Source organism: Sturnira hondurensis, unplaced genomic scaffold (genome assembly GCF_014824575.4).
Source record: "Sturnira hondurensis isolate 20B ecotype Veracruz unplaced genomic scaffold, ASM1482457v3 Scaffold0016462, whole genome shotgun sequence".
Taxonomy (NCBI): Eukaryota; Metazoa; Chordata; class Mammalia; order Chiroptera; family Phyllostomidae; genus Sturnira; species Sturnira hondurensis.
In genome coordinates this window covers 10040367-10064286 of record NW_028089093.1, presented here as the reverse complement: position 1 = coordinate 10064286, position 23920 = coordinate 10040367, and the positions used below count along the sequence as shown (strand labels likewise).

At 33.5% G+C, this 23920-nt stretch overlaps 1 protein-coding gene across 2 annotated transcripts in view; it reads right to left on the bottom strand.

Moving 5' to 3' along the window:
* Positions 1-338: 338 nt before the first annotated feature.
* HGF (hepatocyte growth factor) overlaps positions 339-23920 on the bottom strand; it is a 74656-nt gene continuing 51074 nt past the window's right edge. For both annotated transcript variants that reach the window (XM_037066152.1, XM_037066153.1), the window contains exons 10-18: positions 20545-20647; positions 17369-17502; positions 11665-11703; positions 10388-10484; positions 7806-7880; positions 6844-6990; positions 4557-4663; positions 4279-4424; positions 339-1743 (exon numbers count right to left, since the gene is read on the bottom strand). In XM_037066152.1, the coding sequence (XP_036922047.1) occupies positions 1567-1743; positions 4279-4424; positions 4557-4663; positions 6844-6990; positions 7806-7880; positions 10388-10484; positions 11665-11703; positions 17369-17502; positions 20545-20647 (1025 nt within the window). In that variant the 3' untranslated portion in view covers positions 339-1566. The remainder of the gene's footprint in view (positions 1744-4278; positions 4425-4556; positions 4664-6843; positions 6991-7805; positions 7881-10387; positions 10485-11664; positions 11704-17368; positions 17503-20544; positions 20648-23920) is intronic.

Sequence of the window (23920 nt, the reverse complement as noted above, 5' to 3'; positions counted from 1 at the left end):
TCACTTCAATAATTATTTTTAAAGGGATTTCGTACAGGTAGATTTTGTAAGAATTCAGAACCTATCCTATTACTCCTTATCTCATTTTTTGACAAATACATGATCTTTTGCTAATTACAACAAATAAAGCAATGTGATCATTTCACTGTTGTCATACAGAATACAAAATTTGAATAATATTTCCCATGACATAGGAAAGATCTCTGTCAAGTGAAGTAAGATAAAAATGAAGCTATTTTGATGAACTACCTCATTAGCAGATTCAACTCTACTTTTGCAAGAGTAAATGAATGCAGAGTTTACATGCCATTTTACTTCTTTCCTTTTACATTTTTTACTTTACTTGAGTAAAATTTTATTAGGCTAAAAGACTTTCAAGTGAAAAAGGTATTCTAATTTTTTCTTCAATATATATTTTAATACATAATTTGAGAAAGGGCTATTTGCAAATCTTTGAAGACATAGAAATTTTCCTTTGAAGTAATTTTAAAAAACTAAAGAGGGTTAGCTAGACGCCAATCACACCAAGTCTTAGAATTAATTTAAATATATTTTAAAGACTAAAATACTTTTAAACTTCAATTACATAGTTATCTCAAAACTTTAAAAATACTGTAGGAAAATAAAATTTAAAATGTTTTGCATTAAAACAGTGGCCCGAAATTGGGAGGAAAGAAATGATACTAAAACACATATTATCTTCTTTCCTTTAAGAATTAGAAAATACATAAAAGAACTAGGAAGACCAATATATGTATTGAATAATGACCTAGATTAGGTGTTATTTAACTCTGTGGGTCATGAACACACCTGAAATGCCAACCAGTAGAGGTCATCTACAGATTATATACTAGGTAGACTTAGTCATTTCTATCTTATACCTTTCCTTAAAATTTCTACCAGTCTTTGGAAATTTCTACTTTTTTCCCTTAAGAAAAAACTACAAGTATACACTTCCAGAATATTTAGGGGCTACATTAGATACACCACAATTCGAACTCTAGTGCATGCACAGCCGCACCTGGGCATGTGTGTACGGATACATGTTCTCACAACAAGTGTGTGTATCAGTAATACAGGATACACAGTAAGGAGACAAATGAAATAATGTATGGCATATAAAAGGTAATATAATTTAATATTGAGTTACATTTTAAAGAAACAAGGTGTAAATTGTTCTTGTGAGGCTAAAATAATGTTTCACTTATGGTTTATTCATTATTAAGAAACTAACACTGGAAAGCAGCATAGAGAGATTAATTGATTTTCCCATTAAATCTTTTATCATCCAACAATTATACTTTTTCATTTTTTTATTCCATTCAAGTATCTTCAGGAGATATGTTACTACACTTGCATGTACCTTAATTCACTTCAACATGTACAAAATAACACTGACATACAAAACAACAGAAACACCCATAAATATTAATGAGTATCTTAACAAACATGACACTCAAGTAGTTGTCTTAGGACTGTTTTAAGTGACATTTTAATTCCATGTTCTCTGAATCTTCACGTGAAAGAGAGTTGTACTGATGGGAGCTCCAGACACAGTTACATCAGCTACAACTGTGGTACCTTATACGTTAATATAATTTTATGTATCCATTTTGCATAATATGCTACTCGGATGAAAATACCAGGACGATTTGCAATGGCACATCCACGACCGGGAACAATGACACCAAGGACCATTCTCATTTTATGTTGTTCACAGACAAGTGGGCCACCATAATCTCCCTAGGAAGAAGACATGTAACAATAATAACAACAAAGTATTATATTTGGAAATAAAAATTAATAGCTCATTAACATTTTCTATATATATTTATATCTTGAAGGTACATATAAACAAAAAGAGAATAACTGTGACCAATAAAACAGATATCTAGACCTAGCTGGCCTAGCTCAGTGGATTGAGCATGGGCATGTGAGCCAAAGCGTTGCTGGTTTGAATCCCCAGTTAGAACACATGCCTGGGTTGCGACCCAAGTCCTGCCCCCAGTAAGGGGGCATGTGAGAGGCAACCACACATTGATGTTTCTCTCCTTCTTTTTCTCCTTCCCTTCCCCTCTCTCTAAAAATAAGAAAATAAAATACTTTTTAAAAATACGTAGTTGATAAAAATAATCTTATTTACTCTAGAAACTGCTTGTTGAGGTATATAAAAGGAATATTTTTTCACTTATTGTTGCACTTATTAGTAGTTAAGACAGTTATGTTTACTTTTTATACCTCTGTTGTAGAAGGCAGCCCATGATTTTATGGCATTTTTTGGTCTGTAATCTTATTACATCATCAGACATACATATAGATGATAGGTGGATGAATAGAATGTTTTGTGTGCACATTTTTATAAACATATACACAGTTGTTCATATGACAACTAATACAAGAATTAACAAACAATAATACAAGAATAAATTGTTTTGTGTCCTCACAATTGTACACCTACCCTTTGCTCCACCACACATATTGTTGTATAAAATCATTAATGTGTTACATCGTTTTTGTGCATCATATGGCCTCCTCAGAATGTGATGACTGCCCTGTGGTATTCTGGTAGCAACAAAGAGTGTTTGGGACGATCTGAATTCCCCCGCCCCAAGAGTGATGTGATGAAATAGAAAAGTGAGTGACTGCAAAGTTTAGTTTTGTAACACAGGTGGAGAGGAGAGCTATTGACATCTGATGATGGGGAAAATCTAGGCAGGGGTTAAGTAGAATATAAAACAGTAAGGAAAAATAATTTTTTCTAGAGACTAATTAAATTATGCAGCATGAATTGATAAAGTTGATATTTAAATTAAAAGCGCCAGTAATTACTGATATAATCTCTTCAGAGCAATCCACCTTGGGAAACTTTTTGTAAGTGTGGTGCTCCTGCTATTATATAAACATTTAGGAGATTTAGTTTTCAAGAGTTTAGATTTCAGTGGTCTAAGCGATTTTACTGCCTATTTTAAAAATAACTGATGCAAAAAAAACCATTCTGGAAGATAACTGCATTTTTGAGAAGTGGTAGAATCAACTTCAAGTCAAGTTTGTCCATATGAATAAAAATAACAAATATGTGATAATGTGATAAATACTTCAATGCTAAAGTTAAGAATCTAACAATGCATAGATAATAAACCGGATTAGGGCTATTCCTGATGAGTCATTGGCAAAGCATTTTTAGTAATGGCACTAAGGCTGGAATAAGTGCGTAGCATCCTAAATGGTCACAAAGACTGGGTCTAGCTCAAGCTTCATGCTTACAGGGCTCTTAATGGAAGGAAGAGGGAAGGAAGGAAGGGGGGAAGGGAGGGAAGAGGAAAGAAAATTACATTTAGCAGATTTTCACTTTTTATAATGAACATGGTACTACTGATTTACTGGAAACACCAACAAATTTAAAAATGGTTATAAATACATAATCTGTTTCTATCCACATCATTTTAATCAGTTACAAGAACGCTTTAAATTAGTAAATGTTTCATTTTCAGGAATAAATCTCAGAGCAATATATATAACACATCATTTCTAACACATTAATGCTCCATACTTAGGATATTTCCTACATGTCAAAAGACATTTTACTATTAGTGAACTCATTCTATGCTTTAATACACATAATATCCTACAATTCCACAGTTCCCAGGCTTGAAGAACATGTTTCTTACATTCAAAATACATCTAAAATAACAGTTTAACAGCTTGTCTGTGTAAAACTGGGTTAGGAACACGGCCAAGCTGGAAGAACATTGCCTAACAAACTACAGTGTCCAAGCTCTTAAAGTCACAGACTTTGACCTTCTGGTTTTTTAAAATAGACTTTGTTAAAACACACAGATAGGCACACACACACAACAGCTTAACAAAAAACCCATTTTAAAGTTTAAAACTGGGCAGGTACTTCTTAATATTATCAATACAGTTCATTTAGGAGGAATTTGGGAGGATCAGAAAAATTTAGAAAAAGATTAGGACAACTAAAGCTATTATACCAAACTCCTACAAGATAGAACAACTTCCTTTAGAACTCTTGCTCTATTATTTTGTTAGAGGTTTTGGGGGGAATTTTTTTGAGACAAATGTCATCATAGTTTACTGCTAATGAACGTGGATTGTCTCAGGGTTTAGTTAAAAGAAATGTACGAGGATAGTACATGGTTATCTTTCCCAATTCCTCACTCTTGGAACATGTTGGCATACAATGATTTTTACTTGAGAAAAATAAGACAAAAATTAACATGAAAAACGGTGCTGTTCTTTACATATGCCCTTTTTTACCTCACATGGTCCTGTTGCAATATTTTCAACTCCAGCACATATTTCAGATTCATTCAGAGTCACCTTCCCTTGATGGTACTGGCTGCATTTCTCATTCCCCATAATATAGAGATGGGCTACTCGTAGTAGACCATCAGAGTTGATCACTAAAATAGTGCAAAAAATGTACCGTTAATGAGCTCAGGGTAAGTTGAAAAAATAAAATAAATAAATGTGATTTATTATTTGATTTAATAGCATGACTATGATTTTGCCTTATCTGTTTAAAAGTTGCTTACATCCAGTGTAGCCCCAGCCATAAACACTGCAAGTGGTTCTTTCAGGAATGGTGCATCCATAATTAGGTAAATCAATTGTACCAACAAAGTTATCCAGGATGGCAGGTCTAAAAAGAGAAAATATAATGGTAGGACTCTCGATTGGATTCAATGCAAAATTAACATATTGAAATGTAGTGTTAATGTTTAATGTGACATTTTCAGAGAATACAGTCATGTTTCTTAAAGAGGAAAAAAGGAAATGTTTAATATATAATGTACAAATTTGCAGTAAGTGACAGAAAATGAGTTATTGGCTAATATGTAGGAATAAATGGGCACTGCTATTTTTATTTTTAAATCAATATTTTACCCATTAAAGTTATACAATAGTTAGTTGCCGGGCTCCTGGCCAAGATGGAGGCAGCAACTGTGAAGCGAGGTACCGTGCACAAGGTGGCTGTCTGACTGGGTGGCAGTCCCACATTCACGTGCAGATAAACCAGGCGAAACTGGGGAACGAGATAGACTGCCCAGGATCCCAGCACCAGGAAATAAAGCCTCAAAACACTGATTGAAAACACCTGTGGGGGTTGAGGTGCCAGAAGAGACTCCCAGCCACCAGTGTTCCCTCTTGGACCCTGCCCCCACATATAGCATCACAACCTAGCAACTGGGTTGCCCCGCCCAGTGAACATGTAAGGCTCTGCCCCTCATACATAACAGGCACAACAAGATAAAAAAAAAAATGTCCCAAAAGGAAGAACAGATCAAAGCTCCACAGCAAATACAACTAAACGACCAAGAGATAGCCAGCCTATCAGATGCACAGTTCAAAGCATTGGTGATAAGGACGCTCACAGAATTGGTTGAATTTGGCTGTAAATTAGATGAAAAAAATGAAGGATATGCTAAGTGAAATGAAGGAAAATGCACAGGAAACCAATAGTGATGGGAAGAAAACTGGGACTGAAATCAATGGAGTGAACCGGAAAGAAGAAACAACCAAACAGCAAAGAATGAATAAACAAGAACTCAAAAAAAATGAGGAGAGGCTTAGGAACCTCTAGGACACCTTTAAATATTTCAACATCTGAATTATAAGGGTACCAGAAGGGGAAGAGGAAGAGCAACAAGTCGAAAACTTAATTTGAACAAATAATAATGGAGAACTTCCCCAATCTGGCAAAGGAAATAGACTTCCAGGAAATATAGGAAGCTCAGAGAGTTCCAAGAAGGAACACACCAAGGCACATCATAATTATATTACCCAAGATTAAAATGAAGGAGAGAATCTTAGAAGCAGCAAGAGATAACGGAGACAGTTATCTACAAAAGAGTTCCCATCAGACTGTCAGCTGATTTCTCAAAAGAGACATTTCAGGCAAGAAAGGGCTGGAAGGAAGTATTCCAAGTCATGAAATCCAAAGACCTACAGCCAAGATTGCTTTATCCAGCAAAGCTACCATTTAGAATGGAAGGGGAGATAAAGTACTTCTCAGATAAGGTCACATTCAAGGAGTTCCTTATCACCAAGCCCTTATTATATGAAATGTTAAAGGGACTTATCTAAAAAAAGATAAAAAATATGAACAGTGAAAGGACAGCAAACTCACAATTATTAACAACCACACCTAAAACAAAAGCAAACTAAGAGGACAGCTAGATCGGGAGCAGAACCATAGAAATGGAGATCACATGGAGGGTTAGCAACAGGGGAGTGGGAGAAGGAGAAGAGGGGAGAAGGTACAGAGAATAAGTAGCATAGATGGTAGGTACAAAATAGACAATGGGAGGGCAAGAATAGTATGAGAAATGAAGAAGCTAAAAAACTTAAGACATATGGATGTGAACTAAAGAGGGGGAATGTGGGTGGGAGAGGGTGTGCAGGGTGGTAGGGGATCAAAGGGGAAAATGGGACAACTGTAATAGCATAATCAATAAAATATATGAAAAAATAATAATTTCTCACTAAGCTTTGATTTTAGAGTAGGTGGGTCAGACTGTTGGCCCAATTACATTTATTCATTTTTGAAAATACAAAATATTTCTCTTTGTGTGTATGTATATATGACATGTATACAGACATGTTTCTTTCTGTACGTGTATACATACATGCGTATGGTCTACAGCTCTGTGTGTGCATGTCTGTATATGTATGCATGTATGTGTATTTACATGCATATATATTAAAAACAACACATTTTTAATAATAAACCTATATGAGGGAAAAGAAATGGCCATTGCTGAAAGAGCTTCAACAATTACAGTCTAGGTTAAAGATACAAAGCCTTCTACAGGAACTAACCTAGCAAGCTTCAGTAACACCAGATCTGATCCTTCAGGCCCGTACACCACCTGGGAAACATTTAGAACCTGCGTGTGTTTCTCATCTCCTCTTCCATGGACATCATGAATTCCAAGCCAAACTTCATAGTCTTTCAAGTCTTTGTTTCTAAGTAGAAAAACCAAAACATAAAATATAATTTTAAATTTTGTAATATTATTCATATATATTGTTATTTTACCTAATAAGGGAAGAAAATCACCTAAGTTTAAATTTTGATTCAGTGTATAATAAAGAGCAACACTTTTGTTGTGCAAAATTCTGAAAGCTACAAGCCTGTATAAGCCGGAGGGACCTATAAATTGCTGAAAATCTAAATGTTTACTAGGAAAAATTTTGATTATGTTTTCCAGGGAGAAAATTTTTTTCAGGTAAAGCATATTACATGAATTATAATTGTACTACAAAATTTCCTTTTTATCTCAGCTGTGTATATGTTTTGTTTCTTAATAAGGGTTGAGGATTTGTACTAACGAAGATGGAGTGACCTTGAGGAGAATCAGGAAGTTAGCTTACAAATGCTGCCTCTGTATCTTTTCCTTAGGCTAATTTTTATTGAAAATTATTCCCAGGATGATTCTAAGCTTGGCTCTATATAAGAAAGTAGAAGTGTAATCGAGAGAAAGTTTTTGATAATTAAAAAATAAATAACTTCTATCTAGAAATATAGAGTGCAAGAGGTTGGAGTAAAATTATTGACATATTTCTAGCAAATTTTTCCCCTGGGTGAATAGAAATAGTACTCAGTAAATATCAATTAAGCCAAATAAAGTTTTGTTAGCTAAGTCTATAAAAAATTAGTTTGTTCACCCCATGCTGGTGAATCCGTTAAATAAATACACATACTAAACTTAAAAGCTAAGTGGAAGCCATACATATTTTCAAATACTCAAAACAAATAATTGGTTTCAGAAAGACTTTACCGAGAAGGGAAACACTGTCTTGCAGTAAGAATCCAACTTTCCTTTATCAATGATCCTCCGCAGATATGTTTATTTCTATGAGAAAGAAGGAAGAGAAACAAGTAACATCTGTGCAGGAACACTGGCTGCCAATTAATGCAAAACCGACAGCTACATTTGTTCAGAAAAATGCATTTCAGAGAAAAATGTAGAAATTAATCCTACTAGAACAAAATGAATAATCCTTTATCAGAAAGATTTTTGGTGATTGTAGCATCAGCATTTTCTTCATCATGTGGTTATATTTTATGAAATCAACTTTGTTTTTATGGAAAGAACCCTATCACTACATACCAAGATCCATTTTTCGTGATAGAAAATCTGTGCTACAAATATGAGATAATTAGAATGAACAAAAATATGAACAACAAAAACAATGTAGACCTATTCGGTGTTTGATTATAAAAAATGTAAATTTGAGTTTTTATTTAAATTCATGTGGTAGCAGCAATATATAAAATTTATACACTGTTTTCTTGTTTCATTGCCCTTATTTAGTTCTGGTGTACTAACTAAAATATAACTGAGTACCTTGTTTGGTCAGCTTAAGGCCAGCAATATTATTATTACATTTACAAAATTAAATAGACAATTTTTCAAGACATATCATCTAGTAAATTATAAGATATTTTGTGGAACATAATTGAAGCTAGTATATTTATTTGGTGATATTCAAACTCTGTAAATCCATTATTTTTGGCAGAGAATAAAAAATGACAACTATTCACAATTTACATTTTCAAAGTGTACAGATGTTCAGTGCTTGAGAGAGTAACAGAAGAAGATTCCCAGACTAAGACCATGGTTATTTATGGCCTGTACCACACAGGAAGATAAGAGTGTATATCAAGTTTTAATTTCTATTTTTCTCAGTATGTGTTTTGGAATAATAACTAAACAGCTGTTGTTACTAAGAACTTGGATTTAAAAGAAAAATATTTTTTTCCTAAAAGTTTATAGTACACTGATCTAATGAAAAGCAGTGTCATCTGCTTCTCCATTGAAACTTCCACAGGAGTATCCTTGTAGTCCATTGGTCTAAATTCAGAAGTGCATACTTCTTCTTGGAGGGAGTTAGGAAATTTTCAACGAATCACTAATTAATTTAAAGATAGGGATTCTTGAAACATTTTTATAATAAATAGAATGAGACACTCCCCCCAAATTTGACAGCCTTCATTAAATCTTCATATTGCACAATTAGCTTTAATATTCTGATGACTGTCAAAGTTTATTTAAGTACTCATAGCTAGGACAGCTACACTATAATCATCAACATACATATTTATAAAAATATGATCATTTACTCCTCGAAAGAAAGACATATTAAAAGAGAACTTTAGGCCACCTTCTCTATGGTATATATCAAAGAACTCTGTTTCCTAAGAACTGTCTTATTCATAAAGGAACTTCAGTTTCAAGTTGTCTCAATTCTACTTTAATATGACTATCACTCAACGACAGTAAAAGATATGCTTTCTTCCTGTAGTCTAGGAGGCTCTACTTAAAGGAACACAGGTTTCCCAAAGAGGAGATAACTGAGTTGGGAACTGGAGGACGAGAAGGATTCTCGAAGCCTAACATATGGAGGAAGAAAGCAGCAACATGCAGTGGGAAGAATAGCATAAAGCTTAGAAGGAAAACATCATGTGTCTTGAAAATAAGGGAAAATGTGGTTAGAATTCAGCTGTACTTTGGGGTTTGTTGCACGATGAGGGTCCAACAGAGACACACATTGACAAAAATATTTTAACATTCTGATTACCATATGGTATAATATATGTAGTATGTAGAAAGGTTTTTTAAGTCTTTTATAAACTAAAATTTTTAAGTTTTTTAAGGTCAGTTTTTAAGTTAGCTCTCATTTTCAATATTAAACTCTTCCAACAGAATTGTGAAGACTAATTTTGTTATAACAGTATACTTTGTAATTTTACATAGAACAACCCATTCATTCTTAAGTCACTGAAAAATAGATATGTCAAGAGTTTTTTATCTACACTAAATATTATAATAGCAGAACTATTCAACCATCACTATTGTTTGTTAATATTTTTCTTAATGGTAAAATATTCTAGAATTTAAAATACTGCCATTCTCATTGGCATGACAATAAAAATAAAAATATTAAACAAATAAAGTTTCGGATATAATTATGCACAGGCATGTTAAAAAATAAAGTCAAAATATCTTAGATTGGGAAATTAATAACATATGCATTATAACTAGTTTGGTGATATCAAGGTATCAGTAAGTTCTCTCTGTAGTTGTCTTTTGCTTAATCAGAACTGAAGTGCCACGTGTAATTACGGATAATGTCAACACATATGGGACCTTTGTGAACATGGTACTGTCTCTGGAGGCACCAAGTGCAAAATCTAGGGCTGCTTGGCACACAGAATGTCATCCATCTCCTCTCGTGCCCTCCTCACATGGTGCCCATGTGGATGGCACAACCTGTATGCCCGCATCTGGCCATACTGCTGGGAGTACACCTTTTGCAAATAAGCCAAACACATATATTTGTGTCTATTAATAATTACCTGTGTTTCAAACTAACCATCCATCCTACATTTGTTCGTGTTGGAATTCCATTTACAACTCGCAATTGTTTTGTTTTGGCACAAGATATTACAGGATCTAAAAAGAGGACCAAACATAACATTTTGACAAAACATTTTTAAATACTCTGCCTCTTAGCTTTCTTAAATGCCATGGTAACTAGACAAATGTAACTATTGTAATTGGGTCAGAAGAACATTTTGGGGGAAAATATTATGGCGAAAGTGCCAAATCAGGCCCCAAATGTTTGTTATTCTCATCTTAGTTACACCAGTAGCACAGAAAAACTGATGACCTCAAGGTCGGCAGCATGGCCATGACAGTGACAGAGGCCCCTCCTCACCTAGTACTAAGTCCAAGTTCTTCAGGCCTTTTAGTAATTGCATTTTCCTAACTAACCTCAACATAAATGAAACAATGTTATTTATAGTGGTTATTTCTAAACGTCAATGGAAATCAATAGCCTGAGTGAAACGAAAATTAAAAAGTACATACTGGGTTTATTACTTGAAATTGTACAGTGAGAATGCAGAGCCATTTTGAAACAGATTACCAACATTCTACTTATTATTCTAATCATTTTCTAGTCGTTATTTCTGAATGACATAATTGAGAATTCTTTGAAGTACACGTTTTCCTGCCCCTCTTCTCTTCTGTGTTCTCTGCCTGATCCTTTCCAGTGCTGTCCATGGTCTAAAATTGATCTTCAGCCTGAGACAAAACAGGTGGCCTGCCTCTTAAATTAAAACATGAGTGACTTCCTGCAGCTCAAAAGATATGTGAAAATTGAAAACAAGTAGTTCTCAAGCAGATTTTCTTAAATAAGGATTACCCAAACCTCTCAGGCGGTGTCATCTTTGCCTAGTGGAGCAGGCAAAGAGCTTTAGACAGAGTGGGACGGAGACACTACCCAAGTTTCCAGCCTTCTGGTTTCATCCCTTCTGAGTTTTGCATCTTTATTTAATTTAAAAGGAGAGTAAAGGTCCCTGTACATTTTGCCCAGAATTAAAAGCAATATAAATGCTTTTTTAAGATAAATATAATATCTTAAATTTCCTGATAGAGAACTGAATTTAGAGATTTACTATACAGTTACCTTTGTAACCCCATTACATATGCACATCAAAAATTAAGTGAAAATAGATTAACTTGTATTTTTATGATGGAAGTTGATATATTGATAAGATATTTTACATGACTAAAATGATGACATCATTTCTGACACATAGAGACTCAAATATACCAAATTATTACTTACGGTCTAAATTGACTATTGTAGGTGTGGTATCACCTTCACCTGTAAAAATAAGTATAGACATATATACATAATTCATACATACATATTTCTCTTATATAGAACCAAAGCTATATATTGAAACTGAAATATCCATGAACTGGATAATCTACTAAAATTCTTTATTAATAATTCTTTATTGATTATGCTATTACAGTTATCCCAATTTTTCTCCTTTTGCCCCCTCTACCCAGCACCCCCAACTCCCTCAGGCAATCCCCACACATGTTCATGTACATGGGTCATGCACATAAGTTCTTTGGCTACTCCATTTGCCATACTGTATTTTACATCCCCATGGCTATTCTGTAACTACCAATTTGTACTTCTTAATCCCCTCACCTGTTCACCCATTTTCCCACACTCTCTTCCCATCTGACAATCATCAAAACCTTCTCTGTATCCATGATTGTGCCTCTGTTCTTCTTGTTTGCTTAGTTTGTTTTTTTAGATTTAATTGTTGATAGATATGTGTTTATTGCCATTTTTTGTTTATATTTTAGATGTCCTTCTTTTCCTTAAATAAGTCCCTTTAACATTTCATATAATGATGGTGATGATGAAGTCCTTTAGTTTTTTTCTTGTCTGGGAAGCTCTTTATCTGTCCTTTGGTTCTAAATGATAGCTTTGCTGTGTAGAGCATCTTGACTATAGGTCCCTGCTTTTCCTGACTTTGAGCATTTCTTGCCAGTCCCTTCTAGCCTGCAAAATTTCTTTTCAGAAATCAGCTGATAGTCTCATGGGAACTCCTCTGTAAGTAACTGTTTTCCTCTTGTTGGTTTTAAGATTCTCTCTTTGTCTTTAACCTTTGGTATTTTATTTACGATGTGTCTATTTGGGACTCTCTGTGCTTCTTGGACTTGTGTGTCTATTTCTTTCACCAAAATTAGGTCAGTTTTCTTTCATTATTTTTTCAAATAAATTTCTAATTTCTTGCCCTTTCTTTACTCCTCGTGACAGGCAACCTTATGAATGTGAATGTTGGTGCACTTGAAGTTGTCTGAACAACAACTTTACTAAAATTCTAGACATTCTATTCAAAGATAAAATGCAGTTGTTCTCTTTTGAGGATTTATGTGTCATTTTACTGGAATATTGAAGGTATGTGCCTGCTACTAGTGTGTGGTGTGAGAAAAGCCTATTTTATAACAGTGAAGTCTCCCTACTGGCATCAAGAAGCTGCCTCATTCTAAACACTGTACAAGAGAAACATTTCACTGAGTAGCACTAATGCTTATCATTGCTTGCTTGGGACATTCATAGAGCTGAACTGTTTTGACTGTAATTTGGCCCATTTATATTTATTCTGAAAATTATATATTTTAAAATATGGTGGAGGATAATTGAAACTTTGCATGCTTCAGAAAAATCTAAGAATTCCAGAAGATAGATAACAACATCATCATCAATGGACAAAAAGGGGTAACAGAATATGATTTTGTTTTGTTAGAATATTTAAAAGATTTTTTTCCAGATCCAGTAAAATATGGAAAGAAGAGAATACTAGAAACTGGAAATTAATTCTAATGAAAACCTCATAGCTTACTTCTTTTTCATAACCTTCCTCCTGGGGCTTAACTGTGACAAAGAGAAAGGCTTGGAAGGTGCCAGGATTTGAGAATACTTATGCAGTAATGGACGAGGCACAAGACATTTCCTGTAGTTTAATGTCAGACTGTTCAGAACTGATGGCAAAGAGTTTAGTCAGGCACTACTTGGACCCAGCTGGTTGTTAATCTCTGGAAATACCCTAAACTCAAATATAACTGTCAACAAGGGAATAATGGCTTCTGGATTTCTTTTTTAATACATGCAAATTTGATTGCTATTTGTCAAGAATCTCAAGAAGATTAATACATGCTAAAGAGTTTTTACTTAAGTTCATTTACCAGATCTAAGTATTTTAAATGAATAGGGAAAAGCAAACATGTAAATTTCGTCATTTCTCCTTCCCTTTAGTTATCTTGGGGGAGGGTTTTATCCTAGAGTAGGCTGAGGTCAAGGTTTTAGTCTGTAGTACAAATAAGAATTGAGGCTGACTTGGGTCATTAAAACATCAAGGATATTGGTTTTTCCACTCAGGTCAATTACTTAAAAATTATAACATAAAAAATTAGATATGTATTTCTTAAGTTGCCTTGGAGAGAAAGACTAAAATTGCTTATGAAATTTTCTATTTCTAAGCATCGTTAATAAGTAAATACAGTATTTAGTTTATTATTGAACCTTACTAAAATATTTAAATGTAAAAAATTTATAAGCATAGTAAATTATGGGTTTAAATTAATAATTATTACTATATTATTCACACTAATATTATTAATTAATCATTGAGAATATATATACATACATTGTTTCCTCCATGCCAATATTTCTTACACTTTAGAATAAGCTGAAATGCCACCTAAGGTCAAACTTCCAGAGATTCTAGATTGAAGCCTAGATTTTGAATTTTTAAAAGCATTCCAGGTACTTCTGTTGCATACTTTGAGCAAAACTTTGAAAAACTGCTCCCTCGGTCTTTTCCATTTTATCATCACATACTATTTTTTAATTTCCCTCTTTTACTTCTTCCCCACTGTCTCCACCACAGTACACAAATCTAAAAAAATATATATGATACAAATTTGACTTTTTATTGATTCAACTTATACTTGAAGAACAGAAACATGGATGATAAAAGTTGTGTCTGTGGAAGAATAGGAAGAGTAGGAAGAGTAGGAGGAGTGCATGCATGTTTATGTGGCCTCAGGATCAAGTATATACTGGTGCTAAAAACGAATCTTTTAATAGTTCTCAAATTTGTGACTCAGGCTCAAAACTTTATGAATACCACCTATTTCTCCAGGCATGTCTCTAGATATCTATGTCTCTATCCTCATTATATATTTTAATATTAACATATATTTATTAAATGATTACATTTATGATTTTTTACACAAATATCTCCTTTTTACACTGAAAACTATTTAAAGGTAAGAAATAGAGTTTATGTTGTTGTGTACTGAGCATGTTATATAAGGCTTTGCACACAACAGTAGCTCAATTTTATATTGTTAATAAAAGAGTAAATGAATAAAATTAGGATGGAAGTAACTTGCTCAAGGCACTGATAGTGATAGAGCTGGAATTCTTACCCAAGAAGTCAGAGTTAAAGCTCTTAACCACGACACATTCGGCTGGTAAAACCTAAGATTTTTTCTAAGCTATACTGAATGTGTATGTATATAGACAAATGTATTAACATTTCTAGTTTTTTTACAAATCTTACATCCTTAAAATATATGTTAAACATTATTTTTCAATATTTTTAAAGTAATAAAAACCTCTACATGTTTTTAATATTACAAATATACTGTGTGAAAATGACTTATATAATCTCTTCAGTTAAATAAACAAGACCTCAGATGTTCTAAAGATAAATTTTATTAGCCTTTCACCAGTGGTAAAACATAAATAAATCCTGGCTGTAAATATTAGTTAGAAAAATGACAGTGTAAAAATATTTTTAAAGCGTAATGTGCAGAATACATCGAAATAAAAATGCAATACCTGCAATAGCATTTAATCAAATATTAGCAACACCCTGAATCTTTCAATAGCAGATTACAAATTTTAGTTTAAATATGTTAGTTGAAAATATGTTTTCAAACCTTTAAATTATTAGGGTCCTGGGTCAGTTAGGTTTATAATCTAAAGCACAGTTCCCGGAGATCTTACGAGGGCATCCTGTGTGCTATGATTAAGCTAATGTGACTTCTACAATTCTGTAGGGGAAGCATTCACACCTGTTTTAAGAGCCAGATCACTGACTATTCTTTTCATCTTCCTAGATCATTGGATAGTCTACTAGCCTTGTTACTCTTAATCACAGAAACTTCAAAAAAAAGTTTCATGAGGTAAAACTAACATTTAGAAAAAATAATTCTCTAACCATTTTTAAAATATCATATGCCAAAGAAGTAGGTTTGTTTGCTTGTTTGTTTTAGTGTTAAAACTTGAAAGATATCTTCTGTAGAACATTTTAAGAACCTATGCAAACCCTAATATGGGAAAATAGAACACCAAGGAAACACTAATCAATTTGAAAGGCAATGATTATACCTGATGAAATAGAATATAATAACATCATAGTATTTATTTGCAAACATATAAAATATTTGTTTATTGTTATAAAGAATTTCTTTATTAAAAATAAATTGGTAAGACCCAAGTCTTAGAGATATTTGATTAACATTTGTTTAGCCATTTCATGCTAAAATTTCATGAAACATGGCTAATGTTCTCACTTAAGGTTAAAAATTATCTTTTTAATTGTATATTTATTATGGAAAAAACATAGACTTGTGTTTATATTTCATGTTTTAAAGCAAACATCATTTCTTCAGTTTAATGTCTGTTCTTAAAGCCAGTGCTTTTGCTGTTATTTTAAAGGCTCTTGTCACTGGCTTATCTCACAAGAAATACAATCTTAAAACAGACTCTTCCTAAACTTATAAAAAGTTTAGCATGTCCTTTTTAAATAAGAAGGTAGTTTAACAGTGTTTAAAGATGTCTGCCATAAACACAGAGCTGTGAGATAATATAGTATAGTACCATGGCCTGTTGCTACTATATTGTTTTATAATAAGGCTTTTCCACTCAATAACAGGTTGAGGAGGGATTTCTATCTCAATATATCTTACTTTACATCAGTGGTTCTCAGTGGGGGTAGCCCGCCCCTCTCCAAGGGAACATCAGACAATGTCTGGAAATATTTTTGATTGTCATGGCTGCAGAGATTAATGGTACTATTGACATCTAGTGGACTGAGGCTGGGGACAATACTAAGCATCTCATTATGTATAAGACAGCCTCCCACGAGATTTACCCAGCACAAAGTGCTGTTGTTATCAAAGCTGAAAACCCAAGCCCTCACGAATATTGGCCATTAACAATCATTTTCTTATTTGCCAACCTGATAGGTGGAAATTATATCTATGCCTTTATAATTTCAATTTTCTTATGATTAAGTTTTAATGTCTCTGTTTATTCATTATATTTATTCTCAAGGATTCATTCTCTTCATCTTTCTGCTGTTACCTCATCTTTTTTATTGCTATATAGAGGCTCTTTCCTATGAAGTACATCAGACATGTCTGTTTTATATACATCTTACTTTACCCACTAATACTCTTAACACAACTGTCCTTGGCTCACAGAAGTAGATAGAATGCTCCAGGCTTCTCAGCCTTGGGCTAAAGAACTAAGAAGAAGACAGAAGCACCACTATCTCAGGTCTGTTGAGGAGATGGTGAGTGGGTTGGGGGGTTTGCTGAGAGCTGTGCTATGCTCAGCAGCTGAACAGATAGTACTGGTGACGGTGATGTGGAGGCCTTTCCAGGGGAGTTATACTAGAACCACAGCCAATTATTGCTTCTGGGTTACAAATGAGAACCTTCTGAGAAAGGAAAATCTTTGAAAGGTCAGGAGAATGTCTCCTTGTCTAGATGACAGATGAATACACTTGTATGAGCGCGTGCATGTGTTGCTGTCTGGAGTACATTCTCATCTGTCGATCAGATGCAGGCCTCCCATGTTAGTTTCACCTCTCATTAAGGCATCCGTTTAGAGAAGATGCAGTATATTTAAAACATTTCACCCGAAAAAGATCGTTAAATGTACTTACAACGAGAAATGGGGCAATAATCCCAGGGAATGAGAGGATTCCCCGTGTAACACCAGGGACCATGGGCATCATCATCGGGATTGCGGCAATAATTCTTAGTCAGCTTACTAGCATCTGGTTCCCAGAAGATATGCCTGCATAAACAAACTCTGGACATCACAAGATGCTCATTTCGTCCAAGAAAAACAAAATGTCACCAAGAAGATATAATCCTCACACACAACTCTCATTCTAGTTATAGCACAAGCTTCAACTGGTATGAATTTTGGTTATTTTGTTTGAAATTTATTTTGTGATTCTTACAGCTTGGAAGCATGTTCTCTAACTCAGGAATACAGAATAGGGCTGCATAATTAGCATAGATAAAGCGATGAAAGTTTCTGTGACTTGACTTCTCTTTAACAATTACCGTGGCAAGTTAATGACACACCTGTACACAGAAATGGAGAAACATTGCCAGAAAATGAGCAGATGACAATCAACAAACATGAAGCATCACTACCAAAATCACTACACCAAAGTACACGAGGAAACATTGAAAAATTAATAACAATGTGCTCAAGAAATAGTTAAATTCTAAAAATATCACTAGTCATAGAATTATAAAATATGATTGTTTTGACAGATAACTGAGTAACATTTTGGCCTGTCATATTTTACATCTCTACTAAATTTATTACAAAGAAAAAGCAAAAATATTATATATTATTTTATAAGACCGCAACTGCTCATATAACATCAATATATATATTTACTTGAATAACATTAATTAGGTCAAATTCCAAGCGGCCATCCTAACCAAGTCATAAAAACTATGTAACTAACTCGATTCATTTTGGATTATTAATTATTACCCTGTTTGACTGTAATTCATATGTCACTTAAAAAAATTGGGAAGAGCTGGGGCATGGAGACTCAGATCATCTTTTCAAACTCGGGTTCATCTTCTGGAGCAGTAACATCAGCAAGCACGTACAATATTTACTACATACCAGATTCTGGGATTTATGTATATAACCTAAATAATACTGTGCAACCTAATCAGCCATCAACTTCCTACAAATTATTTGCAAGTGATTTTTATGTATATCCAAAAGTAAACCTAAATACAATGAATTAATAGTTATAACCACTGCAATACCTAAATGTCTATGTCACATATTTCCAGTGGTATGCTGCCAAATCTTTAAAAACTGACACTCTGAGGTGTGTCCAAGGGGAGTCTTTACATGTTGTCCCTGCTGATTTCTGTGGAGTAAATACTTGTACCATAATAATGTCAACCTTCTGATGAGACATCACCGAAGGCAGAGCTGGTGCAATTGTCTCTCACAAGTCTGTCCATGAGAACCAGATCCACCCCATTGTATTTCTAAAAATGATTTTAAAAATAGCAATGCTGAAATCAGCATTTAATTTGAATCATCCAATTCTTGATTAAAATTCGCTAATGAATCCTTTGGATGCCTAGGATAAAATCCAAACTTGTGAACACAGCTTACAGGCCTCTTTATGGTCTTGCCAGAGAATTCCTTGTCTGTGGACAGCGGCCAAATTATGTTGTTTCAACGCTACCAAAATTATTTCTGACTTTCAAACATTCAGTCTTTAGTCTTTTGCACAAGCTGTTCATTCTGTCTGATGGATTCTTCCTCTTATATTCCCTTTTACCAGTTCCTATTTATCACCTATGTCCCAGCTAGTGTCCCTTCCTCCAGAAAGTCTTCCTGACCATCAAAGGCTTTGATGGCTCTTCCTTGCATTCCCACAGCATAAAATATGCTATTTTCATGATTTTTATAATATGGTATTGGCATTTGCTGCTTTTCTGGCATCATGTACTGAATGTGAAATGTGTGAGGGAAGAATTCTGCTTCTGCCTGAGGTCCTACAGCTGCTGTGTTCAATAGAGCTGCCTCTGGGTACATGTGGCGACTGAGAAACTGGTATGTGACTAGTCCAAGCTGAACGGTGCTGTAATTGTAAATATACATGGGATTTTGAAACTTTGATATAAAAATGTAAAAGACCTCATTCATAATTTTACATTGAATACATATTAAAGTGAAAACATTTAGATATAAGTATGTTAATAAAAACACACTTACCTCTTTATTTTTACTTCATTGCATGTAGCTATTAGAAAACTTAAAAGTACATGTGCAGCTTAGAGATGTGAATTGTATATTTACATTAGACAGCACTGCTTTAAAATGATCACTCCCTGTGAAGTAAATTATCTACTAGTGAGGACATTTTGGAGGAGAATAAAGGCTGTAAAGTTAAGGTGGGACTGGAGGCAAAATGACTCAGTTTCTCTGAGTCCTAAATCTCTATCCCCATATACAGACATGTCTTCTACAAAGGATTAGAATGGCCAGGAACAATGACAACTCATACAGAGCAAGCAGGTACTTGATCCAGCGACACTGCACTTTTACCTTTTATTCTAGTACATATATTCGGAGTATTTATTAAAAGTTGATTTTATGTCACAACTATGTCTTATACTTAGTTTGTAATTTTAAACGCACTAGCACTATTGCTAGGGTTAAATTGAAGATAGCTTATTTTTCTGAAAATATGTCCAATGTCAAAATATCGACTTCTATAGAATATATAGGTTTTTTCCCATTATGTATATATTCCTTGAATTACAGGAAATTTCATATGTCAAAGTAAGGCTAACACAAGGAAACTGGTCTTTCTAAGCTTTGAGTAATTAGGTGAATATTAAGGTATGTATTTACATGAAAATGATAATGAACTGAGTTTCGTGAATATTAACAATTAATCATGAGAACATAATAATGAAATGTACTCCATGAAACATGAGATTTGTCACTTAATTATACATTATCTTACCAAGTTATATAACAATTTTCTCAATATGCCCATACGCTCTTTAAAAATGGAGCCAAAACTTATGCTCACTCTTTGTTAATGTTCTCTATGACACCTACCTGAGCGGAACACAGAGTAAATGCCAAATGAATACAGGCTGGCTTGAATTTCTTATTTAAAAGTTTGCTACATGAATGGTCAATCTAATGTTTTTGTTAGCTTATGTGATATAGAAGAAATATATGAAAAGAAATGGCAATGGACTTGCCTGAGTACACCTATTTGCTATTATCACTACATAACTATACATTGAAAGAAAGAAATTGACGCACCGGTGCAAGTCCTCCATGTTCTTCTCCCACATCGAACAGGTTAGTCCGGATCGTGTCTTAGATAAGTTGCCCATATAATTCTTGCCATTCCCACGATAACAATCTAAACATAAATATATGAGAAAAGAATAGTAAAACTAGGGTGTATAGTACAAAAACATCTTTTACAAAAGTGTAAATTCATAAAAATCAACATAAAATTAAATCACTCTAAAATCTGTACAAATTAGATTATTTTCAACCAAATTTCCTTTTCATTTAAAGTGAGATCTTTATGTCATAAATTACATATTTTTAAATCAAAAAAATTAAATAGGTGGCTTTTAAGGACACTTTAAATGAGAATTTTTAGAATGACATACATATTTCTCAACATTTTCTTCTGGAAAATTTCACTCCACAAAAAAGAATGACATAATGAATACTCATACACTCATCACATTTGTTGTGCTTTGATTTTATCTTTCATGACATTGATATTTGAGTCTCCCAAGTCAGCTGTTTTGCAAATGTGCTTTAATTACATTTCATCTTTTTAATTTTTCATGAATGAAATCAAGTTAAAGACAGAAATAGTGCATACATGATATTTTGTTCTTTTCAGAGCTTTATATATTATATGTCACATGATGTNACCAAATTTCCTTTTCATTTAAAGTGAGATCTTTATGTCATAAATTACATACTTTTAAATCAAAAAATTTAAATAGGTGGCTTTTAAGGACACTTTAAATGAGAATTTTTAGAATGACATACATATTTCTCAACATTTTCTTCTGAAAAATTTCACTCCACAGAAAAGAATGACATAATGAATACTCATACACTCATCACATTTGTTGTGCTTTGATTTTATCTTTCATGACATTGATATTTGAGTCTCCCAAGTCAGCTGTTTTGCAAATGTGCTTTAATTACATTTCATCTTTTTAATTTTTCATGAATGAAATCAAGTTAAAGACAGAAATAGTGCATACATGATATTTTGTTCTTTTCAGAGCTTTATATATTATATGTCACATGATGTCAGTTTTTTCCATTGTTGGTGGTGAGTTTGGCTACTCGGTTAAGTGGTGTAGAGGAATAACTTCTCTTTTTATACAACAACAAAAAATTGTTGGGGCCTTGAAATTGAGTATCTATTGCCAAACAATAGTTACAAAACGGCTTAGGCATACTTAGCTTAATTTTGCATGAATCAGTACTATGGTGGCTTTAAATTGGTTATTTTTTTATTTCCTACACTTCTTTATTGATTAGTTGTCATTCTTGTAAATGAGTTTTTCCTTCTTCCTTACTCCTTCCATTTAGGTGTTATTACCAGCACTAGACAACCCATACTCTCTACCTGCTCCTTTTCAGGGAGCTGACATACTCCATGCTGGGCAGACTGTGCAGAGCTGCAGGGAGGAGGGGATGCACCTCTGTGGGTGGGATGAGGAGCCTAGAGGCTTGGCTGGTAACAGAATCTCAGCTGCGACTGCCCAGCCCAGAGGCAGTGGGAACCCCGCTGGACACCACAGATGCAGGGTGGCACCTGCCCCAGTGGGAGCAGTGGTTGGGCCAGGCTGCAGTGGAGTGTTAGCCCCGAGCCAGCACAGCCACTCTGGCCCCAAGACCCCAGGGCAGGGAAGCTAGGGGTCTTTATTTATGAATAAAATAATGCCAAATATATATTTTAGTATATCACTTAATTTTAAATTAATAATATAACTGAAAATTATTGCATATTAGCTCATGCAGAGTTTTATCATAGTTTTTGCAATCTCATGTTTTATTGTGTTCGTTATCTGTTCTTCCAAGAGCACCTTATAATCACTTGCTTTCATATTTTAAAAAAAGACTTGTTGATCTATTATTAATATCAAATTTATACATTAGCCTAGGCATAATTTATGTATTTATGACATTGGGTTCTCATATTAAGGGCAAGGGATATTTTCCTACATGTTAAAGTATACTTTAGTGGCTTTCAGGAGTGCCTTAAAATTTTTATTACATATATTTTGTACATTTCTAAATATATTCCTAAGTTCCTATCAGTTTTGTTGGTAGTATAGATGTAGTTTTCTATTCAATTAGATCACTAAGCTACATGAATATCAATATAATGCAATTGATATCTGTATATCAATTGGATATCTCACTACCTTAGTAAATTTTTTAATTATTTAAATTCTGTTTTCCAGGTATATTATTTTTATATCATTTGCCTAAATAGAGATCTTTTGCTTTTTACTCAATCAATATGCTTTCTTATCTAACTGTATAATATCTCCAATATAATGTTAAAGAAAAATACAATACCATATTTACAATGCTAAATAGTAAAGGAGATAGCAGACATTCTTTTTTTGTTTTATTTTTTAACCTTATTAAGAGTGCCTTAATGTTTCCCCATTAATTAAGTGGTGGCTTCTTTATTGGACTGTTTACTCAAATTTTATTTAGGATCTACATGTTAATATTAAAAATGATAATGAAACTACAACTGTGCTATCTTTATCATGTTTAAGCATCAGTATTATACTTCCATTATAGAAATAATATGGACGTTTTACTGTATTTTTTGAGCTACAGGGCGAATTATGCAGCACCGAAATGATTTCATCTGTGAATGTATCTAGGCACAGTCTATTTCTGCTGAAGTGGTTCAGTAGTACATTTTCATATTTCCCTACAGGAATAAGTCCATATAAGTCTTTTTCTCTACCAGGAGCAATTCAAATAACTTGAATTTCCGTAGCAAATTACCCACTTTATTTTTATTTTCTAAGTTTTTTTGCATGAGTTTGTATAAAGCAATCGCTTATGTTTTCTACTTTTCCTGTGTCAATGGTTATCTCCCTTGATAATTGTATTTTATAGTTATACAATATATAATACACATAATACATGTTTGAAATAATTATATTTTATAATTTAAAAATAAATATACTTTATATATTTGCTTCTTGAAACAGTTAGTTGGTGGTATTTATTTTATTAATTTTATTAATTTTTTCAAAGAACCACCATTTATTCATCAGTTTGCTTTTGCTTTTGCTTTATCTGCCCTGTCTTTTTTATAATGCTTTTGGTTTACTTTTCTCCCCAATTCTCTTTTTTAATGATTTTATTTATTTATTTTCAGAGAGTGGTGTAATGAGCTGTCTCTCACACACCTCATAACCCAAACACGTGTCCACACTGGGGATCCAACTGGCAACATTGTGGTTCGAAGTCCAGCCCTCAATCCACTGAGCCAGCCAGGCCTCTCCCTGTATCTTTGAGCTGAACATTTCATTGACTTTTCTTCATTATTCATTATATTGAAGTAAATATTTAAAGCTGTGAATTTGTTCTGCTTACTGTTTTAAGTGTACCTCATATAATC